Source organism: Cheilinus undulatus, linkage group 1 (assembly GCF_018320785.1).
Source record: "Cheilinus undulatus linkage group 1, ASM1832078v1, whole genome shotgun sequence".
Lineage (NCBI taxonomy): Eukaryota > Metazoa > Chordata > Actinopteri > Labriformes > Labridae > Cheilinus > Cheilinus undulatus.
In genome coordinates, this window is record NC_054865.1 from 48,198,190 (window position 1) to 48,217,507 (window position 19,318).

The 19,318-nt window shown below is 39.8% G+C and overlaps 1 protein-coding gene across 1 annotated transcript in view; it reads left to right on the plus strand.

Annotated features, from left to right (window-relative positions):
- The window catches only part of LOC121512191 (protein kinase C-binding protein NELL1-like), a 419,636-nt gene that overhangs the window by 183,146 nt on the left and 217,172 nt on the right, over window positions 1-19,318 (plus strand). Inside the window, exons 11-12 of the mRNA XM_041791349.1 lie at window positions 703-802; window positions 6,797-6,925. Coding sequence (XP_041647283.1) covers window positions 703-802; window positions 6,797-6,925 — 229 coding nt within the window. The remainder of the gene's footprint in view (window positions 1-702; window positions 803-6,796; window positions 6,926-19,318) is intronic.

A 19,318-nucleotide genomic window follows, 5' to 3' on the forward strand; every position in this document is an offset into this window, starting at 1 on the left:
TGTGTGATATGTTTAGTTCTATTGTGTCTTTGCACCACAACTATTCTTGGTTTTCATGGTTTTACTCTAGTTGTACAGCTTGGTTCATATATTTAAATGTCATTACTGCCAATATTTGAGAACTTTTTTTTTTTAAATTGTCTGTATAATGCGTAAGTTTTTGTACAGAGATGTACATTACTGTGTATATTATTTAAATGCTTCCCTTTTCTTTACATATGTACGTTTCTTCTCTTTTTTTTGTTAGACTTCTGCTTTCTCTTCGCTTTTTGTAATGCTGCTGCTCTAAGTGCCTTGAATTGCTCCCTCTGGGGACAAAAAAACTTCTTGAATTGAACTGAATAATATATTTACAATGCTGGGCTCAGTTTGTATCAATTTGTGTAAAATTGGTCTGGATTGAGTTATAAAATTTAATGCAGTTTTTATCTGGGAGGTTCTTGTAAGATTTTTCAAATAACCCTATTTTATTGTTTTATAATTTGCATTTGTCCAACATGACTTCTGCCAATGATTGTAAAAATCATTAAAAACTTGGGCACCAATGAAAACGTGGCCCTGGGACTGTTTAACAGATTAGATCATGCACTCTTTGTCCTTCAGCGACATCTCTGTCCTCGTTCTCCTGATGGAACGATGGCTCTCAAATGTCTGACCCAGGCAGTGTTATTGAAACATTTTTCCTCTGTCCTGTCTTTGCAGAACGGCCTGATGGTGAAAGTCACAGAAACTTGTCCGGAGCTCAACTGCACTGTCAATGATCAGATCTTACCAGAGGGAAGATGCTGCAATGTTTGCAGAGGTACGTGTCTGTTCCGTCTGCCCTCTTCTCAGCTGCATGAATCACTGTTGGACGTGCACGCTCTGCTCCCCCGCAGCTGTAGAGAGGAGTAAACACAGCCAGTCTGCACGGTGCTGATTCAAACTGCTCCTCTGCTGTTCTTCTCTTTCTCTCCGCTTCCTCCCTCTATGAAAGCTTCTTGGCTGAGATACTTATCAGAGCAGATTGGCCTGTCTGCTGTTGAGCACCTGCTATGCCAATTTGCCTGTACCCCGCTGCTCTGGCAGGGAGGTACCACAGGGTAAATAGCCACTGGTAATTCAGTAAATACATTGAATAAACAAACTGTAGGAGGCTGTCAGCTATAGAGGCTTAATGAAAGAAACGTGGGGAAGGTTTGAGCGGAAAACTGCCCTCTTGTTTGGGTGAGATAAGCAGCAGACCTGTGCTCTACAGAGGAGAGGAAGATGAAGAGAGGGAATAGAAGGAAAGGGACAGGTGGGAATGGGAGTTGAGAGTTTGAATATTAGGTCCCAGATGTGCTATGTTCAAAAGAAAATGAATGAAAGCTAGGAAGGAAAGGGTCAAGAGTGTAAAGCACAGCATGAAAGGAGAGAGAGAGAGGGAAAAGAGGGTATACAGAAGACCCTGAAATGATAGAAATGAGAGGAAGGGTAAGGAGATGAGAGGAAGACGAGGACAAGCAGAGGGGAGGAAGAATAATCTTAAATGTACTGTGTTAAAAATAGAAGAAAAGAAAAAGGTTGGGGAAAGAACGAGAGCTAAAGTGTAGCATATGAAATTAGAGGAAGAGGAAGTGAAATGAAATAGACGAGGCAAGTAAAACATATGATTGGAAAAGAGAAGGAAAATTAAAGAGTAGTGCTTTAGAGCGTGGAGAAAAAAGGAAACTAAGAGGATATGAAGACTTAAAACCTGCTTAGTAAAAATTGAAGGAAAGAAAAGGCAGGAAGGAAATGGTAAGAAGCACAGGTGTTGTGAGGAAGATGAAAGGGAAAGTAAAAGCAGGATAAGGCTAAAACTTTATATTAAGAGACGAGTAAATGAAAGGGAAAGGATTGTGAGAGAGGGAAGGGGAGGGAGATTTATTTCGCTGAAAAGTTAGAAAGTGAGAAAAAGTTACTTATTTCAGCACCTTTCACATAAAAAAGCCACAAAAATGAATATATTTTCTTTTTATGTTAAACTGAAAGTAATTTTCAGTTTTTTTTTTTTTTCCACCCTTCAGTAAGTTCAGACAGACGACGTGCAAAGCAACCAGACCATTTAGAGTGTCGGCACAGCTGCCTGAGCAGAGCCATCACAGCTTAAATCAGGCTGTGTGATGCTTTACAGATGCATCTTCAACAATTAGAATATCATTAAAAAGTTTAATTTTTTTTCTTTGATTTAATTCAAGAAGTGAAACTTCTGTGTATTCTTCCACGAGTGATATTAGAAAGTGGAAGTGTTTAGGAACAACAGCAACTCAGCCACAAAGCATTAATGTAAGCACAAAAACTGTGGCAGGAACTCATGTGATCCCATGGCCGGGCAGTACATGCATGTAAGCCTCGCATCATAAAGTATGCCAAGAGTTGGAATGAGTGGCATTAAGCACATTGCACTGTAGACGTTGAAACATGTCCTTTGGAGTGACGTGTTTGGCAGTCAGATGGACGAGTCTGGGTTTGGCGGATGCCCTGACACTGTTACCTGACTGCATTGTGCCAGCTGTGAAGTTTGGTGAAGGAGGAATAATATTATGGGACTGTTTCTCGGGGTTTGGGCTAGGGATGGGGATCGAAACCTGGGTCCATAAGGACTTGGTCCTGTGTTTTTGAAATACCCGAAAATCAATAACGTTTTAGCTTATCGATAGTGCTATTGAATCTCACAGGCTCTGTGACACAAAGTCATTTTAAGATATAACTGGTGTAAAAACATATGTCAGTTCTTGCAGGGGGAACATAATAGCACATCAATATTGTGCATCACATTAAACCAGAATGTGGTACCTTCAATTGTCGGCTTGAGGAAAAAAAGACACCGCCTGCAAGTCGCATGCAATCATATCCGCCTGTGCTGAGAGTAACATGCTCTCATATCCCTCTCTCCAGCTGCTTCAGCACAGTTTCCTCCCTCAGCTGCTCAGATAAATGCTGAAAAGTGCTCCAGAACATTGGAGCAAGTCCTTTTTGTTAAAAATATTAATCCATATATACAGATATAAATCTGTGGTGGAATCGGCAGAATTAAAATTAATTAGCAAACTTTAGGAGCTGAAAGACAGAAAATATGATGTGTTCAGGTAACCTTAGTAAATTAGACGACTGTATTCTATAGGTTATGATGTGTTCATATGTCACATAAAAATGGGAAAATTTAGTTTGATGAGAAACATTAAAAATACAGTTGTGAATATGAAAAATGTGTTTATATTTGAGGGATATACAATAGATGTGACACAGTGAATCATAGCTTTTTAACTCAAGCACTACTCATCTAAGACCACTCGAGTGGGATATTTGTCTCCCTCTGGTTTTTCCACCAAACTATAGAAAATTATCCATAGTGGTATCAATAAGGACTCAAATCATTATGGAGTACCGATAAGGGTATCAATATCAATAAAAATTAACAATCCCAATCCCTTGTTTGGGCTGGGCTCACTTATCTCCAGTGAAGGCTGATCTTAATGCTTTAGCATACCAAGGCATTTTGGACAATGCTATGGTTCCAACTCTGGGGCAGCAGTCTGGGGAAGGCCCTTTTCTTTTCCAACAAGACTGTGCGACGGCGCACAAAGCAAGGACTATAAAGGCATGGTTTGATGATTTCGGTGTGGAGCGACTTGACTGGCCTGCATAGAACCCTGACTTCAGCCCCATTGAGCACCTTTTGGATGAACTAGAACAGAGACTGTGGGCAAGGCCTTCTCAGCCAACATCAGTGCCTCGCCTCATAAATGCTCTGCTGAATGAATGGGCACAAATTAAAAAAAAAAAAAAAAAAAAAAAAAAACACCAAAATCTTCCAAAAGACTTCCAAAAAGAGTGGAGGCTCTTATACGTGTAAAAGGAGGAAAACTCCATATTAAAATGCATGTATTTGAATAAAATGTAATGAGAGTCTCTGGTGGTGTAATGGCCAAGCAGCTGAATCTATTTTCATCCATGTAGTATGTATGGATCCAAGAAATTTGAAAGATCCCTGAATTTGATGGATCGGATATTATGTTGCAGATGTAGTCACCTCCTCTGCAGCAGTGATTCTGACCTCTTGTATTGGTAGCAGAGATGTCCTGATGATAATCACAGCAAAGGAGGGAGGATAAGAAAGGATATAATGAAGAAGAGTGTAGAGATTAAGGGAAGAAGAGGAAACGGAAAGAAAGATGGAGCTCAATGGGATGTGTATCTGAGAGGACAGTTAATACTGTAAAAGCTGCCAAAGGTTACAGACACTGTAAGTCTTTATTCACTAAAACTCAGACCTGATTATTATTTCCATTGTCCAGACCTCTTCTTTCCTCTTTGTTGATACCACTGTGATTTTCTTGCTCCTTGCTGTCGAGTCCTTAAAGCCACTTTTTCTTGGAGAGTTACATTATTGTTACAGCATGTTTGCACGCCTCTCTTTCACTGAGATAGAAATCAAACAGAACTCTAAAGAGACAGAAAGAGAGTCTCTCCAGTCAGAAACCCTGCAACACAACATAGACTGTCTTTTTTCTTCTCTCATGGTCGGGTAGAGCTCTCCAAGCCACCATAAGCACACATTTATGTATGTGCATGCCTTGATTAATCAGACCTTTTACATGTATGCGGCGCTCTGCAGGGTGTTGCTGTGGATGGTGGGAGAATACTGCAGACGTAGCTCTTTCCTCTGTAATGGCTCCCCAGGCTCTCTGACTCTCGGGGCTTTCATGTGCAGCCGCTCTGTCTTTCATTACAGGCCATGATGGGCTATATCAGCTCGTACTTACAGAGCAGGAGAGCCATCATCCCTCTGTCTGTTTGCCTCTGCACCTAACAGACTGGTTCTCTAAACATCTGTCGATCTGTTCTCTCATATCTGAATGAGTGCAGGAGTGTGACCAGGTTTGGTTTTGCTTTGTCCTTGTAGAATAGAAAAAAAAATATTTGTATTGTCATTGGACGTTATCTAACAAGATTGGCTGTTTTTCTAAGAACATGGAAGAAAAAAAACACAGACAATATCAGTAAAAAGCAGTTTATAAGGTTAAGACATAAATTAAAGGATTTAGAGGTAGAAAAATAGACAAATCTAATGTAATCAGTGCAGACTAGTTTTATTTGCCCGGCCCTCCTACAGAATCGTCTTTGTTTTAGGTTTCCTCTGTGCATTTAAATGATTAAAATCAGCAGATAAAAATACTACAAATGGGCTCAAAATGTAAATTTGATATGATTTTTAGAAGTCAAATAATAATTTGCAGCTCCTTAGTGCACAGCAGAGAAGAAACTGAAATATTCACCTCTTTGTAAAAAGAGGGAATGTGTTGTGAGCTGGGAATCAGTATCAACTGAAAATCAATTCTAAAAATTCTGAATCAAATCATGAACCCTAGAAATGGAATTGAACTGTGTTTACATATGGCTTCATCTTTGCATTATACAGCTTCAACTTGGCCAACTGTGTTGACAGACAGTGATTTCTGGAAGTGTTCCTGAGCCCATGCAGTGATTTCTGGAACATAATCGTGCCTATTTTTAATGCAGTGTATAAGGGTCATCCAACATTGACCTTTGGCATTGTCCCTTGCACACAGAGATTTCTCCAAATTCTCCGAATCTTTTGATAATATGTTGCACTGTAGATCTTAAATGCCTCTTTGAACACAGCTATTTTACTGACTTGTTGTCAATAAACCTAATTAACTGCAAAATGCTCCTCCAGCTGTTTTTCATTACACTTACTTTTCCAGGCTGTTGTTGCCTCGTCCCTATTTTTTGGGGGGATGTGTTGCTGCTATCAAATTCAAAATTAGCTTTTCGTGAAATGGTAAAATGTATCAGTTTCAACATTTGATATGTTGTCTATATTCTATTTTGAATAAAAGATGGTTTATTAGATTTGAAAATCAGTGCATTATGTTTTATATTTAGATTTACACAGCGTCCCAACTTTTGGGGTATTGGGGTGTCTTATTTACCTTTTTTAAATATTTGTCACAGAGGTGGCATCAATACACCTTTTTGTGTACACATTAAAACATTTTTAGGCTTCTTGAGTACAAATTATTGAGGTTTTGCAGCATAAATAACAGGATTAAATGTTATTTTAATCTACATTTATAAATGTAAACATGTGATGATTCTGTCAGTTACATTTTGCACATAATGCACAACAGGTATGCAAGTTCAGCTTAAAATGATTGTGTGTAAGAACGACATAAAAAAGCACTGAAAATGTACCGCAAATCAGGAACCATTGCTCACCATATACAGGAACAGAGCTGGTTTGAATAAAATAACTGAATTGACTGATTAAAGGCCTTTGTCTGCCACTAATATTAAAATGTATTTTCAGTTTTTTTTTTTTTGCCTGTCCTTGGATAATTTATACAAAATATTTAGATACAGATTTTAAAGAAATCACCAAACCCAGCTGAAACTCCTACAGGATTAATTCTGAGTTTTTATTTAAAGGCACACATAAAACCAAGCAAACTATCAACACTTACGCAACAGAGCAGCAGACGAGTGAGTCTTTTAAGTTGAAAGGATCAATGACACCGTCTGAGATCTTACATGAGCAGCGATCAATTTTAATGTTATGTGTTCTCACTTTCACTAAAGTTCGGACTTTTATGGCTCAGCATTTACTGCACTCATAGATTTTCTTCCCTTTGATGGCTCTTGTGGACCACATGAACCACACTGTTTGTTTGTCTGCTGTACAGCCATATTTGTATCTGACTGTACACAGCTTTTACAAACTTGAGCACATTTTAAAACCAGAGTAAAGCATTTTCTCTTTGTCTTTCAGGTTATGATTTCTGCGCAGAAGGAGTCATCTGTGGAGAAAACTCTGAGTGTAAAAACCGGAATACTAAAGCCGAGTGTGAATGCAAGAGTGGCTACGCCTCCATCCACGGAGACTCTACGTACTGTGAAGGTAGGACTGTCTCAGGCTCTACTGGGGCTCATGGGACTCATTCATGCTGGTAGCCTGACATGGTCGGAGCTGAAAAAGATTTGTGATGAGCTGGCATTAATGCATGATGTGAATGAGGTGGATGATGACTGGCTGTGAATGAAGCTGAAAGAGCGCTGTGATGAGAAATCAGACAAATTAGAGAGAAATGTGAATTTTGAGAACATTTCTTTGGATCACTTCTATGTTGACTGTCTGCTTTTGTAAGCTTTTGTACCGCCATTTAAGCTTGTCATTTACTTGACCATTTATGTACCATTTAAGGTGTTGAGTTTACTTTGTGGTGTGATTAGGATTAACTTTGATCAACCTGTTTAAAGACTGAATGCGCTTGTTGAAAGTTACTCTGGGAAAGCTTTTGCATTTGTCCAAATTCTTGTTTGATCATGTAGTAGTTGTTTTCCAAGTCACTTTAAATCACTTATTTGACTGAATTTTAAATCATTTCAGGTCAATCAGGTCAATTTGTATGATTTCAGAACAGTAAAAAGTAGGGATGCGCTGATGCATCTGTTCAACATCTGTATCAGTGATACTGGCCATGATATCAGACATCAGCACAACACTGCAGGGAAATGTGGCATCAACAGATGTCAGTAGAATACTCTACTCTGCAATCTCTGATGTAACTGCTGATTTAGTGAATAGGGTTTGTTGTTGTTTCTTAGAAATTATGACCCGAGGTCCATTTTATAAAGCAGGTTTAGTGTTTGCTAACTCTGAAATGAGGTAAAATCTTAGATTTCCATTTCAGAGAAGAGGGAAACTCAAACTCAAGTAAGAGATGAGTCAAGCTTTTACAAGGAGAGGAAACGTAGGCTCTGAGTCATTTACTATGGTAACTGAGTCTATGTGTAGAGCAGGTTTTCTTCTATAAACCCGAAGTTTTTCTCCATCTCCTCCCTCTGACAGAGCCAGAGATGCTGTTTAATTTCTGCATTATTTAAATTAAATTCATATTAGTTCATATCAAATGCATTATTCACATGTACTCTGAATAAAAATCTATCTTGTTTTGTATGAATATGAGAACACTAAACAACATTAATCATGCATTTTTAATCAAACATGATATTGTTTAGTTGCATAGATGACGTGGTTGATTTACTCCATGCGAAATTACATTTACGTCAGTGTCACTTTAAATAGGCTGAATTAATAAAGTAAACGAGAGTGAGAGAGTATCATTTCTCATTTGTTCTTGAATTTATTACCTTTGCCAAAGAGGTTATGTGATCGGTTTGTTTGTTTGTTCGTTTGTTTGTTCGTTTGTTTGTTCATTCGTTTGTTTGCAACATAACTCAAAAAGTTTTGGATGGATTTTGATAACATTTTCAGGAAATGTCAGAAATGGCATAAGGAAGAACTGATTGGATTTTGGGAGTGATCTGGATCACTGTCTGGATCCAGGAATTTTTTTAAAGGATTCTGTACTATTGGGAGATAAGGCTAATGGCAGAGGTCGCGCTGTTACCTCTTTACACCAGGATATGGCGGGCATGAGTAACTTATTCAAAGTTTTGGAGTTTAGAGAGTTTGAAAGACACACGCCCGGACGAGGAGACCAGTCTGAGCGTAACAGAGAAAAAGACAGCAAATTGCAGCGAGAATACTCACAATGCTGGGAGGAATAGAGGAATATTCATCCTCTGCCATGACTTCCACATGTAGTGAAGCCAATGCTTTGCCTCACCTTGTCTCCACCCCACCAGGGAGGGAATAATTGGCAAATTAGATTTTAGGAGTGATCCAGATCACCGAATGGATCCAGGAATCTTTTGGGAGATGGGGCTGATGGCGGAAGTCTGTGCTCTCTGAGTGCTTTTCTAGTTTGGATTGTGGCATGATGCATTTCTTTTTAAGATCTTGTAGCCTACTTCATTTTGTCTGACAGCTTGTATTTAAGTGATTTCTTGATTCAACAAATCTGGCTGTAATCAGGTCTGGGGAAGGCCAGGTCAGTAAAATTGAACTCAGCTTTCCAAGAATTGGGTTAACTACAGTCAACTCATGAGTTAACAAGGGGGGCAATTACTTTTTCACATAAGGCCAGATAGGTTTGGACCCCCCCTTAAAAAATTTAATATTCGTTTAGATAATGTATTTTGTATTGACTTGGATTGTCTTTGTGAAATATGAAATGGCCTTATCATACCTAAAACCATGGGAAGTCTGTCCTCGCAAATAAAATCCCAAACCAAAGCAAGGTTAAGTCTGCAAGTTGATCCTGTTGCAGTTCAAGAGGAACTAAAACCAAGGTAATCTTCTGTGAACTCCGAAATTGTCAAGCCAATGATGCTTGGCTTGGAAGGATTTTCTCACTCTTCTGCTTAAATCAAAGTTTTGGTTGCAGTAGTCTTGCAGCAGAAAGTCTCCTGTCATTTCTCAGATTTGGTCAGTAGTTGATCTGAATGGCAAACAGCATGCTGATACTTGAAACAGTGCTGTTCATATCTGACACTAGACTTTCCTCTGTTCCCTTCCGTGTCTGCCTCACATTTCCTGGAAAACATCTAATCTGAATTTCCAGGCAATTTTCAGATATTCCCTGAAAAAAAGTCAGTTATCTCTAAGAGTGCCAGGGTGCTTCTTGTGCTTCTTGGCTGAGATGAAACCCCAGTCTGACTGTGCTGGAGGCCCAGAGTGCTCACGATGGAGCTAATGGCCTTATTTGATTAAGAGGCTTGGGAACGGCGGTCGGCGGATTGAAGGATTTGCGTTGCAGTTGTCTTTGGGTCGGAGCCACAGCAGACTGGATTCAGGAAACACGCTGAGTGCTGGGTAGCCATGAGCCCTCCAGTCTGTCTGCCCCTGTTTGATCTGCATGGTTAAGAGGTTTACCCAGAGCTCCAATCCAATCCACGACAGTCCCACACCGTATGAGTCAGAGCTGGGAAACACTGATTGTTAGATCAGCTATGTAAATCGTGTATCCACAGCTCTACTGGCTATGATGGCATTATCCATGTTTAGGGTTTGCTCCCTGCAGGAAGCTCAAAGTTCCATTGTAAGTGGATTAGCTAGTATCATGCAGTACAGTATGGTGATATTTGACACGGTTTCTCTCACCTCCAACTTAAACTGGTTTAAGATAACATGAAGCAGACAGGGGAAGCCACATCTCTTCTATTTGATTTGACTTGTAAACAAAGCCCAGCAGTCTGCTTTGGTATCGCTGATAGCTTAATAGATGTTTTACAGCACAAATTAATTTCTCTTCTCGTCTTTATAAACAGGGTATCGTGTCTTGCTGGGACTCTGAGCTGTCATTAAACGTAGCCATTACACCCTCATAAATATTTTAATGTGCTGTTGAATGATTGAAGAGGAGACGGTTCACTGTTTAAGGTGGAACCAGAGGATTTGAGACAGCCTGGGCTTTCAGTATTACATTGATTCACCATGTGCTGCCACTGTTAATGTCTCCTCTTGAAGTTGAACGTCTACTTATCCTAAATTTGGGAATTTGGTGAGACATGTCCTACAATGCTGCAGAACTTTTCATAAATGTTGGATATGGGCCCCCACAGATTGTGAAAAGGTGCATTAGTTAGATTTTCGAGCAACCACTACAAGGTACTTCTAACTGTAATGAGTTACAAAATGCCTGTGCCTGTGATTTGGGGTTCTTATTGTGATGCAAAATATTGATTTTTAAAAAAGGCTTAAATGATAATCAGATGATTTCCAATAATAAGTAAATGATCAGTGGGTTTGAATCAATACTAATCACTGAACACCTTTACAGATGACCTGTAGTTGATGCTCTGGTGTTTGTGGCTGAGAAAAGCTCTGTGTGCATGGTGTATAATATACTAATTTAATCAAGTACATAAAGATTGTGAATCAGATAACTTATCTGCTGATCAGGGGCAGTTCTAGGGTAGGGCCTGTCGAGTCTGGACCCCTCACTGGCCCCCCTACAAATCAAGTCGTTAAGTGCAATGATACAGCCTCCAATCTATATTTTTATTGACGCACTTACCAACTGTTGCATCACAGCTATATCACAGTAATTTGGATAGATGGAAGCATATGTTGCACTAAAAACGCTTTTGCACTGATAACAAGCAGAAGGGTCCAGCTGTCCTTTATTCCAAAAGTCACACCGTTTGTCGTTTCAAAAAATAATTTCAAATTTTGATTAATGTGACCACAGAACAGTTTTGAATTTTACCTCAGTTCATTTTAAATGAGCTTTGGCCCTGAGAAGATGGCAGCACTTCTGGACTGGGTGCACATATGGCTTCATCTTGGCATGTTACTGCTTTAACTTACATTTGTAGATGGTGCAGCCAACTGTTCTGACAGACAGTGATTTCTGAAAGTGTTCCTGAGCCTGTGCAGGGATTTTTAGTGCAGAATCATGACTGCTTTTAATGCAGGGCTGCCTGAGAGCCCGAATATCGTGAGCATCCATTGACCTGAGCCTTGTCCCTTTCTCCAGATACTCTGAATCGTTTGATGATATTATGTACTGTAGAAGATGGGATATTCAAAGTCTTTGCAATTTTACATTAAGGAACATTTTTTTCTGAAATTTAATGAAAATGAGCCTCCAGCTGTTTTTCATTAGTACCTCTTACTTTTCAGTCTTTTTGTTGCCCCAACCCTACTTTTTAGAGATGCGTTGCTGCCATCAAAATCAAAATGTGCTAATATTTTTCATAAAATGCTAAAATCAGATTTATTGTTTATGTCCTATAGTAAATAAAAAAAGCGCTTATGAGATTTTAAAGTCGTTGCACTCTGTTTTTACTTATTCTTCGAAGTGCCCCAACTTTTTTGGGATTGGGGTTGTAGTATTTGCACCTCCTTCTCCCACCTCTGGTGCTTAAGGACATCATAGACTTTTAATTCTTATCATTGCTTGTTCATCATGTCTGTGATTTTCTTCAAAGTATCCTCTTCCAGAGGGCACAGACGGTAACTATGTTGTTGTAGCTTCTCTGACAGCTTGTCAGTCATAACCTTCAAGAAAGAAAGAAAGAAAAAATATCAGTAACCATTGAAGCCCATTGGGTAAAGCTGGGCCACAAAGAGGCTGAATTAAAGAGAATGCTGCACGCCTGAGACTCATTGCATCATCTAAGAACAAACAACTTTACTCACTGTTTCCTCGCTACGTGCTGCAGGGACCCTACTCCCAAATGACCAGTTGTTAACACAAAGGCAGCTCTGTGTATCTATTCCCAGGGTGGATATGAACCCAGCAGGGGTCTGATGTTGAACCAAAGTGCACCAAGATTGCACGTATCTGTCTTTCATAGCACACGTTCTCAGCTTTATGAACCTTCCTTTTCCCTCAGTATGCTCAAATGATCTCAAACTGTGCAGGAAGCTTCTTTTTTACAGCCTCTCAAGTGACTCTTATGTGCACTTTCTTTCTCCTCCATGTTACAAATTAAAGGCTCCAACACTGCAGCGTGTCCTTGGAAATGTTTATGAGCAAGCACATTAGGGAAAAGTCAGAGCAGTTACAGAGACGCTCGAGTCGAGTTAAGTATTTTCACATATGCAGAGATGAAGCTTATTTCCATAGAAATGATCTCAGGAGGTTGTTGTGAAGGATTCTCCTGCTGTTAAGAACCCTCATGGGTCACTCTGCTTGCATTAATGGCAACATTAGCTCCTGCTTTGCCTTGCAACTCTTTGGTGTGACTCAAATGGCCGTGTTTTAAATTTAAAGGCAGATTCTACATATTGTTCCTTTAATTGAGTTTAATTACTGTTACATGCAACTGATCAAAGTGCTACAACCACCTCTCCACTTCACATTGATGTCAATTACAGTCTGGGGCTGCATCCTTCTGCAGTTTTACTCGGCCTTCAGACCACAGATATTTTCTGCTATGGGGTAATAAGATTAGCGCCCAGTGTGAGGCCCGCACATGAAATCTAACAGGGCTATTTCTGTGTGTTCAGCTCGCTTTTATTTAGCTCCGCAGCAGCCCAACTCCCCGAGTTCATGGACCAGCTCTCTGATGTGTCCCCTATGAGCTAACAGGCTGTGGGGAAGCTCTTTATGATGTCCCTGATCTCCAGTCCATCTCTGCTGACACCACAGCAGATTTCAGCTCCTCTTCTCCCTCTTTCTGTCTGCTGCTTCCACCACTCAGTGATAATGTGCCGTGACTTTGGTGCTAATAACCTCACTGTTACTGCAGTCGGAGCTTCTTCACTTCAGACAGATGGAAGGATGATGCAAAAGACAATCAATCAAAGGGCTCATGAAGACCATTTCATGCATCATGATGAACTTTAAAGAAAAAATGCAAATATAATTAAAGAAGTGAAAGTAAACTCTTCTATATGGCAATGCTAATGCTGCAACATAATATTGAACAGTGTTATACAAGTGCCCTTATATCATTGAGTTGTTTAATTGAAAAGAGGCTCAATAAAATCACTTCATAGCTAATTATCATTGCTGCAAAGGATGCAGCCTCATCCATCTGATGTGTGTTTATGTGGTGGTTTACAGAAAATCTATAGAGTGAGTGTCGGAGTGGGTGTTAAGTGGATGTAATCAATTTTGTTTTCATTTAGCATTTTCTGGTCAAGAGGGCAAAGAGTAGAGTCAAATAATAATAATAAAACAGCTTTCCTCTGGGCAAAATAAATGAAGGTAAAAACTGTGTACCCAATGTGCAAAGTGATGTTAGACTGAATTCAAGGTATACTTATGGCTACTTTTTTTTAATAAAAGTAATCTTTACAGGAAAAAAAAAACACCTGCCATGTTTTCCTTTAACTTTTCTTATCACATAATAGATACATAAATCAAACATCTGCATTGTACAGATTCTTGCATATATCTAGGAGGGTGGCTGCATATGCAGATGATATACCTACAGTGAAGAGATGTACAATATTACATCTCTACCAATATCTGATATTCTGATGTTTCCAAACTCTTCTAAGCTGATACCATACTGATATGATGTATACACATTTGCTTTATGATAATGACTTATGGTGGAGGAGAAGAAAGCAGGTACAAAGAGCAAGATAAGGGTGGTGGAGGGGAAGAAAGCAGAGACCGAGACCTAGATTGGGATGATGGAGGAGAAGAAAGTAGAGACAGAGCCTTACATGAGGATGATGGAGGATAATAAAGCAGGGACAGAGAAGAAGAAGAGGATGGTGGAGGTGAAGAAAGCAGGGATAGAGAGCAAGAAGACTATGATGGAGGATTAGAAAGCAAGGACAGAGAGCAAGAAGAGGATGATGGAGGAGAAGCGGGCAGGAGCACAGAACAAGCTGAGGGTGTTGGAGAAGAGGGAAATGAAGGTGTTTGAGATTTTGCGAAGACAATGAGAGGACAGGGGATGGTTAAGGTGGCAGATACATTTTTGCCCTCCAACCCAAGACTATGGCCAGAGAGGCTCCCTGTTAATGAAAGGGACAGCTGTTTCCTGCCTGGTCAAAAGAACAGTGTAAGGTGCACAAAGAATCAATTATGCACTATTGCAAGCATTTTCCTAATCTACTAAAATGGCGTACATTGGGAATATGTTAATTAACAATCAAGTTCGGTTTTTTAAAACGTTGGTCTGCCAAATAAAGCATGCTTGCAAATTTTCTCAATTTACAGTGATTTCTTGTGTATTTACAAATTTTAGTTTTTTTTTTTTTTGACTCCTTCAGGCCCATTAGGAACAACTGTTGTGAAAGCTATAGCAAACCTGGTTGATGGTCTGTTTTCTCATAATCACAAATTTGGAACTGATTGTAAAAAAAATGGATCACATAAAGTATTTTGCCAGAAAAAAAACACAACTCCTGCTACTTTTAAACACCTCTAACAGCCTCTTGCTTGAAATGCCCCGTCTGTTCTCTTGTGTTTGATGAGAAATATAAAATTGAACCCCCTTAAACGTGGGGTATTTTTGCCTTTCTTGCACGTAATTGCAAAGATTATATTTATATGGGCTTTTTGACATAGTGTGGTATGACCGCTAGAGACAGAAAATACAAGGGGGGCTTCTGTTGCTTGTCAAAAATATTCTTTCGGTTTTGTGTGTCTGTCATTAGTCCTTTCACTGAGATGCTCACAGTAGATAATGTTATGTCCCATGGACCCATGAGGATTAGGGAAGTCATTTGTGGAGGATTTTCCCCTCCATGTTTCCCAGTCTGATAAAGAAACTGTTATCGAATGTTTGCAGATGAGCAGAGATGAGCTGGGCCTTTGGCTCCTGGGTGGTACACACCAATACACCGACTGACTGACTGACAGATTGAGAGATTTATGGGGTGGGAGGTTGCAGCTACGAACAGGCAGGCATACAGACAGATCCCACAGTGCAGACCTGCAGGAATCATATCCACAGAGGGTGGAAGGGAGCTAATCAAGGCCAGCGCCTTCCTGCAGAGCTCCCACAGTGGGACTGCAGGTGTGTGTGAATCCAAGTGTGTTTGAGTTTGTGTGGTGTGTGTGTCTTTAGCTGTGCAGGTTTTTCAGATAAGCTGAGGAAGACATGATGTGTCTTCAGCCGGCGTGCATCACCTGCCGTTATACTACAGCTAATCCGCTAGAACCAACAGCTTTTGCTTCCTTTTCCTGCAGAGACTGGTCACACAGGAGCCTGAGAAACATGAAAATACATCTTAAAAATTTGTTACAGTTTTACACATCCCAGGGCTGGAAAAAGGGACTAAATCATAACCCAATATATATATTTTTGGCTGAACAATATGCAATATATATATATATATGTATTTTTTTTTATGTTAACAAATAAACGTTTGTCAAAATACCAGAGATTGGATGATACTGAAACATTTTAGATTTTCTGTCAGTGTCGCCCGTCCTTTTACCCTCAATCGTGAACAAGACACTGAGATACTTGAACTCCTTCATCTGAGGCAGAGACTTACTTCCCATCCAAGGGGAGCAAGTCACTGTTTTCGTGCCAAGAACCATGTCTTCATGGAGGTGCTAACCTTTATCCTGACCACTTTGCTCTCAGCTGCAAACCGCTCCAGTGCCTGCTGGAGGTCCCTGGCTGAGGAAGCCAACAAAACCACATCATCTGCAAACAGCAGAGATAAAATTCTGAGTTTCCAGAACTGGAAACCCTCTTCCCCCTGACTGCACCTTGAGATCCTGTCCATGAAAATTACTAACAGAATCGACGATGAGGGACAGCACTGGCGGATGAAATAAAATAAATAAAATGCTAAGTATAGTCATGTGCATACGTTTTAAGGAAGTAGGACACTAAGGATTCATCATGGGGCTTAACGTGCCACAACCTGGTGCTGGAAAGGGGGATGAGGACGGCCAGAGTCAGGCACGATACATGTCGACACGTGTGTTGCTTGTCAGCCAAGGTTATGCTTGACTGCATTGCTTTTGTGTGGGCCCTTTCACCCCTGGTGATACAACCAAAGACCGCTAGCAGTTTTCAAGCCCTTGGGACATCCACAACACAACCAGAGGCTCATGGAAACTGTTCTCCCCACCCGGACGGTACCCAAACCCATGCTTACTCACAAAATCCACCCCTGACTCCACCCAAAAGGTGTTGACTTTGTTATTTTTTCAGCAGACTATTTTCCCATGCCCCTGGTTTTATGCAAAGACATCCAGAGCATAATCTGGGTTGTGTAAATCCTACTCCCTGAGTAATGGTGTTCTTAGACAGGCTTACTTGCCACATCTGTGCCTGACTTTAGCCTCAATTTTTGGTTCAAACATGCCTAAAAGTCATGCACAGTACTGTATATTACTGTTAGTGGTTTCTACTGTAAACAATAGTTCTACCATTTATTAGGGCTGCCAGCTATTTTTAAATGAGTGTCCAAATTAACTAAATGGAATTGAATTGAATCTCATTGAAAAATACTGACATACCTTAAAAACTCAACTCACTACCCAGCCCTTACTCATCCTATGTCAAAGACCACGTCATTGTCCAGTCATTACTGCTTATGTGAGCGTTTATGTAATGTATTATGAGAGTTGTAGTGCAAAAGAGGCTGATTTATTGATTGGGTGAAGTTGAGATAATCCTCATTTGTTCTCATTCACCCTGCCATGATGGGAGCAGTGGTGTGCGTCTGCCTTTTTGTGGCTCTGGTGAGCGCCTCTGGCTGAATTGGCTCTCGCTCAGTGGCATTAAAGAGTAACTGGCTGTGTTTGTACTTCTATGAATCAATCATGCTCTCTGTGGGAACGCTCTTTCTGTCGTGGTAAAACAAGGATGTAATGACAGGAAACGAATGAACAACGGTGTCTGCTCCGCCTAAGACCGGAGAGAGCAGGAGAGGGTCGAGGTGGGATCGGCAGAAAAAGTAAAGATACGAACCAGAAGATGAACAGGCAGTGAGTAACACAAGGAAAGGGGAAAAAGAAGAAATGCAAGCCTCTACGAATATCTAATATATGTTTGACCCTGAATTCAAGTTTATTGAGTTGTGTTATTTTGTCAAAGATGGAGCAAAGGCTCAGAGATTGTTCTAGATCATTTCCAGTGTTGACTAATTAAAGCAGAAAGTTACAAGAAATGAATCTGCATGCTTTCTTATCTTGAAGTGGAAACTCCGTCTTGCATAGGAAATCATTAAAAGAATTCATTGTCATCTGCATCAGAAAGTGGCCTACTGGTGAACCTTGAAGAGTTCTTTGACAATTTCAAGTCAAGTAAAGGCTACATGTATTATAAATAGAAAGCCAAAAAAAGATTCACAGTGTGCCCATGAAATGAACCAGCATCCATTTATCATTAGTCAGATTGTTAGTTTGTTTGACCAACTGTAAATTCATTTAAATATATTATCCACACAGTTTTATGTTGCTGCACATATCTGTAGAACTAGATGTCAAGTTCTGCTTTTAAGCCAAAAATAATACATTTTTTAATATCAATCAGTTGCTGAGTTTTGAAAGTTAAGCATGATTTATTACATATTTAACTGCATGTCAAAGTCAATGTCAAAGCAGGATATTTCAGTATAAATTTTTCTATGTGAATCAGTTGAATTCCCTAACATATTTCACTGTATTGACAATTAGATTTATTATTTAAATGAGTGCTTTGTATTCTGAACCCATCGCTTACGGCAGCTTAAGACTGGGCTCTTGTTGGCTGTGTGACAGCTGCAGTGCATGTAAAGCCCATGGAGGAAGAGCAGAAGTGCTCTGTCTATTAAGAGAGCTGCTGTGCATGCATATAGATTTGGACATTAGACTTTAATAAATAATTAGTTAAAATAAAGTCATTTATGAACATGAGATGATTTCAACTGATGGAAAAGCACTTTTAATAACCTTTATGTCTCAAAACCCTAAATTACAGAGATGCAAATCTGCACAGGGTAAGTACTACCCATGAACCTCTGTGTGATCTGAAATGTGGTCGGTAATATGCCCTGGAATTTTTACTCCACAAATTACAGACATGGTCGATTCACACTGTAATAAAAACACAATTGAATGTGATTGTTACAAATTACCCAAGGTCCCTTGGTAATACTTATCATGTGTGAATAGGGCTTAAGACTTTTAAGTGTGAAATTACTCAAGCTAAGTGACCTAAACTAAAACAAAATCTGAAGTAGCTGCAAAAATCAAAATCTGCCAAAAGAAGGAACATTCGCTTTCTCCAAAGGCCAGGTTTTTCAATTGGAGGCCCCGGGCCAGATCAGGCCACTGAGGTTGTTTTTAGTGGCCCTTTAGGTGGACTACTTATGCTTAAGGATGATCCAGCTTTCAGTCATTTTTTTTAAAACAATGTGAGTTTATTTTAGCCTTTATTTGTATGATCATTGGTAATATTTATTTCCTAGTTTGTTTGTCCTATCATGGTGTTAAAGGTAGCCTTGTTTATACATCTCCTCTCATTACTGCCTGACACAACCTCTGACACTCCAGTGTGGCAGTGCACATTTCAGCACCTGTGGTCATCTTCATGCAAGCACATTAGCCAGGAAGTAAGACAAAATGTCTCCTCGACTTTTAAAAACAAAAATCAGATGCAGAGAGCAGACAGGGCATTTGTATTGTTCATGGTCTGTGTGCTTACTGTTCAATGAGTGCATATCGGTGTGCGAGGAATACTTATTTGAAAGCAACTTGTGTTGACTTTGTCCATTCTGAGTAGAAGGGGTTGCCAAAAACATAACAAAATGAAACTTCTCACTGCAGCTAATAAAAAAAGGGTTATATAAAAAGCCATTTACTGATAACAAACATGTCAGATTAAAAACCAAGAATAGTACCCTTTTTGCTCCTCAGGAAGAAAAATTATAATCCGCTGCATGTTGGAAACCACATCAGTTCTGCTCAGGATCTGTCCATGGTACTGAAAGCCTGAGCCTCGTAAAGGTCTTTCTCTGTGAACAGTG